The sequence below is a fragment of the Callospermophilus lateralis genome, chromosome 1 (genome assembly GCF_048772815.1).
Source record: "Callospermophilus lateralis isolate mCalLat2 chromosome 1, mCalLat2.hap1, whole genome shotgun sequence".
Taxonomy (NCBI): Eukaryota; Metazoa; Chordata; class Mammalia; order Rodentia; family Sciuridae; genus Callospermophilus; species Callospermophilus lateralis.
The window spans coordinates 98,167,052-98,171,602 of NC_135305.1; the positions used below are offsets into that span (position 1 = coordinate 98,167,052).

Here is a 4,551-nt window from a genome sequence, read left to right on the forward strand (position 1 = left end):
TCTCCACCATGATGTTCTGACTCGCCTCAAATTCTGGGAAAGGGAGCCAGCACTCTATGGACTGAGAGCTCTAAAAATGTGAGCCTCCAAATAAACTTTCTTCCTCTAATTGTTCTTGTCAAGTCTTTTAGTCACAGCAGTGAAAAAGTTGACTAAAACATAGGGCATAATTGAAACCAGTCTTGAAAATCAGTATCAAGATCCATTCTCCCAGTGTTGAACATTGAACAACACCCAGGCAAGAGCAAAAAAGAAAAAAATATTTACAGGATAGAAGAGGAGGCAGGGACGGGGAGAGAGGGAGTCCTGAGGAGAGGAGGGGTTACATACCAGAGCTGGTGCCCAAGGGAGTGGGGGTGTCTTTCCCCTTTTATAGATTTCAGGTTTCCTTTCTTTTCACATCCCCCTCTTACTCTTACCTTGCTTTCATGACCAAAGGTGAGAAAGGAGCCTTTCAGGGGGACTTCTCCCTTTTTTCCACCTCTACCCAGAAAGGCAGGAAGGCAGCTGCCTAGGGGGGCATTCATTAACTACTCCTTGCTGGGAGGAAGAATTCCCTGGATGCAGGTGACCTTGGCAACAAGTAAGAGGAGGGGGAAGTGCTCTGGAGGTATTAGCATTTTATTACCTTTTGAATCAGCACCGGGTCTTCCTGACTCAATTACTCATCATCTACACTGTCTTTTTGCCCTGTTGTCAATCCCCCTCTAATTAAGAGAATTCTTGCTGCTGTAAAGGGATGTGGGCTATGATTGCTCTGGCTGATTCAGGCTGAAAGGAGGAGACTTGGGGCAAGGAGTTTGGGTTTCCCTTTTACAAGGGTCAGTTGAGGGGACTGTGGTAACAGTCCCAGAGCTGCAGAGATGCCAGGGCTGCAAGATGCACAAAACCTCCTGTCCTAACGTGAGCTTTTACTACTTTTTGTGTGCACTTGATTATACAAAACAAACAACAACAACAACAAAAGTCAGCAGAACCCAAGGGGTAATTCCACATGGGTGCAGTGCTTTCATGTAAGTAGCATCCCTGAGATTTCACACTTCTGCTCCCAAAATTCATGTGGTCACTGTCTGTGACCTTTAGCAGTGACCAGAAGGTGGGAAGGATGGCTGGCATGTGGTGAGACACCCAGCCACTGCTGTAGGCAGGATTGCCCCTATGCACTGCCCAGCTCTTGCTTCCCTGTACATGGGATTATGGAGATGAGGTCATAGAAAACTAAGTTTCCAATGCCTTGCCATGGGTGTCTTCAACAGATGCAACCCACCTTCCCCACACACTTCAGGGAAGGTCTGAAGATCACAAAAAGGATATTCTCTAGCCAAAATGACTAGCTCAAAGTGAGTCAAGTCTACACAAGCTCAAGGGGAGCAAGTCCCCTCCTACATTGGCTCAAGAAAAGTGAGTCTATCAACATTGGCTCAAGGTGAGCAAATATCCACACTGGTTGGGAGAGGGAGGCATAGTGGTCCATGCCTTGGGTGCTGGACTCTGGTCTTGCCCTAAATCTTCCTTAACACACACACACACACACACACACACACACACACACAATTCCTTTTTTTCAATCTTTGAAACATTTTTATTGTACAATTTGTGAAAAAAAAATAAGAATAAATTTCTTATTTGGCAGTGACCAGAAACAGCAGGACAGTGGAGAAACAGCAGGACAAAGAGCAGGACAGTGGGACGTGACCCAAGGCAAAGTCTCTATGAGGTGTCTTCGCAGAGGAGACTCCTGGTGGACCCAGATGCGCTCCTGCCTGGAAACCTGTTGGCACACCTCAGTCTTGGGGCTGTTCATTGGTTCTGTTGGTCTTGGCTGTGGATTTCCACTGGAACCACTGTGCTCCTGAACAATGACTGACTGAAGCATGGGATGAAACACAGCTGTCGAAGGCAGGAGAGGATACTCTTCCTCACCCTCCTCCAACCCCTGGTGCAGTGGTGGGTTGGCTCTGTGGAGGAAGCTTGGGAGGAAGAGCTGCAGTTCTCTGTGATCTCCCTACTGGGGCTGGAGGGGTCGGTGGTGCTGGGCACAGGGTGGTGCTGGGAGGCTAGGCTGGGAGGGGGTGTGTCCACCTGGACAAAGCGGAGAGGAATGCCAGGCACGCTGGCACTGCCACCACCCTTCTGCAGAGACAGCTTGGCCTCCCCTGGCTGCTGCTGCTGCTCACAGGGCAAGCGAAGGGCAGGCTCACTGGAGCACTTCCTGGGGTCGACCCTAGGAGGATCTGCAGGGCCTGGGCGAGGCCCTACCACCCGACGCTGCATGGGCTTCTCCTGGCATGTGCAACCCACCCCCTGGCTTCTCTGGCACTTGAGCAGGAGGTAGGTAGCCATGGCATCATCGTATTTCTTATTTGACAGGGACACCCAGATGTTATAGGGGTCGTAACCCATGTCGAACATGGTTGTTATAATGGCAGGATCCGGGTGGGTGGGGAGGGCCTCCCCAGAAGGAGGGGGTGAATCTTCCTTGCCCTGGCTCAGCCATGGGTGGCTCATTATCTGTTTTAGGCTGGGCCTCTGCCTGGGGCGCACCTTCAGAATCTCAAGGATGAGGCTCTGAGCTCCCTTGGAAACATGTGCAGGAATGCCATAGGCTCCCTCCATGATCAGCCTCCTCACCTCCCAAGCACTGTTTGCTATAAATGGGCGGCTCCCTGTCAGCATGAAATAGAGAACCACCCCCAGGCTCCAGATGTCCGCCAAGGGGCCCTCGTATTCCTCCCTCCGGACAACTTCTGGGGCAAAGTATTGGAGAGTGCCCCAGAACCTGCTCAGCTTCTGCCTGGCTGTGAATCTGGTGCTCAGGCCAAAGTCAATGAGTTTCACGGTACCACTGGCATCCAGCACGAAGTTCTCGGGCTTGAGGTCCAGGTGTGCGATGCCCTTCTCATGGCAGTACTGCACAGCACGCACCATCTGCCTGAAGAGTCTGCGGGCCTCCTCCTCGGGCATGCCACCAGGTTCCGAGATGAGGCTCCGAAGATGTCCCCCACCTGCATGCTCCATGATAATGTACATATATTTGAGGGTCTCAATGACCTGGAAGAGTCGGATCACGTTTGGGTGATCCAAGCCCGCCATCATATGGGGTTCAGACAGGAAGGGGAGGTTCCAGCCTACTTTTGCCACAACCTTCACCACAACCTCTGTCCCCGTGAGGCGATGGCGGGCAAGTTTCACCTTGGCGAAGCCCCCTTCCCCAATGTCCCGCAGAAGTTCATAATGGTCGGTGATGGCAGGCTCATAGGAGCCCCGCCCTCGTCTCTCTACACTGCTGTCACTACTCTCACTGCTGATCCTAAAACGGTACACCATCTTTGGATGCTAGCTTAAAAAAAAATAATAAACCAAAACAAATAACTAAAATAAAAAAGCCCCCAAAACGAAAGCAAAGAAACAAAAGGAAAAAAAAAATCAAATAAAAAAACCCAGAAGACCACAACCACCAACCACCAATCACCAACCACCAGCCACCAGCCACCAACCACCACAAAAAGCACTAACTATCTGGGAGTCCGACAGGTCACCACCAAGAGCTTCCTGTACATATGGACAAAAACCCAGTGGTGGCCACTCTCTTATATACTGCCGCAGTCTGGCTGGGCACAATTCAGGAGCCACTTGTCAAAAGAAACTAACTTTATTTTTAGAACCACACAAGATAAACAAAACAGCTCCTCAGGAAAAAACCCTCAGAGCCCAACTGCCACCACCGGCTTCCCACAAGCCACACACCCCAACAATCTCTTCCTCCCACAATCCTCCTGCTCATGAGGCCGATTGGCTGGGTCGCATGGGCGGAGCCAAAAAAGTCCCCCAATGAGCAGCTCCGTGGTCTGAAAGGGCAGGGAAACAGCCCAATGAGCATCACCGCAGAGGAGCCAATCAGCTAGATGTTGCTGGGGCCGCTGTGAGCCAATCATCAGCTGGCAGTCTGAAAGTTTGCTGGGGCCCCTTCAGCTCATCAGCTGGCAGTCTGAAAGTTTGCTGGGGCCCCTTCGGCTGTGGCTCTCAACAATATACCTGCTCTTTGAAATTCCCTCACAATGGCCATGCTGAACCAAGCCCACCCTTTTTACCTTATAAGGACAAAAGTCAAGCTGAACCAGGGCTCTCCCTTATCCCCTTGTAAGGACAAAACACCACCCTGAACCAAGGGCCCTGCCCTCATCTCCTTATAAGGGAACAAGCCAAGCTGAACCAAGGGCCCCACCCTGATCTCATCATAAGGACACAAACCACACTGAACCAAGGGCCATGAGAAACATCAAAGTCCTGCACATGTCAAAACTTCTCTGGTATAAGCACTTCTCCTAGCTTATGAACTATCTTAAGTGAGAACAGGGGTGGGTCTTTTTTAATTTTAGATGCCCAGAGCCTAGTATAGAACTTAACCTCTTGGAGATTTCCCTTCATGTTGATACATTGGGTTTTTGTTTTGGCCGACTGGGTGGACAAATAGATGTGCAGATAAAGAGGTAGGTGGAGGGATGGATGAATAGATGGAAGGAAGGAAGCATGAATAGTTAGAAGTGTGAT

General features: G+C 50.5%; 1 protein-coding gene across 1 annotated transcript; it reads right to left on the reverse strand.

The window, feature by feature from the left end:
- Positions 1–1,800: 1,800 nt before the first annotated feature.
- LOC143397694 (sperm motility kinase 4A-like) lies at positions 1,801–3,327 on the reverse strand. The gene has a single exon (XM_076854086.2). The coding sequence runs from the start codon at positions 3,325–3,327 to the stop codon at positions 1,801–1,803; it is 1,527 nt and encodes a 508-aa protein (XP_076710201.2).
- Positions 3,328–4,551: the final 1,224 nt, after the last annotated feature.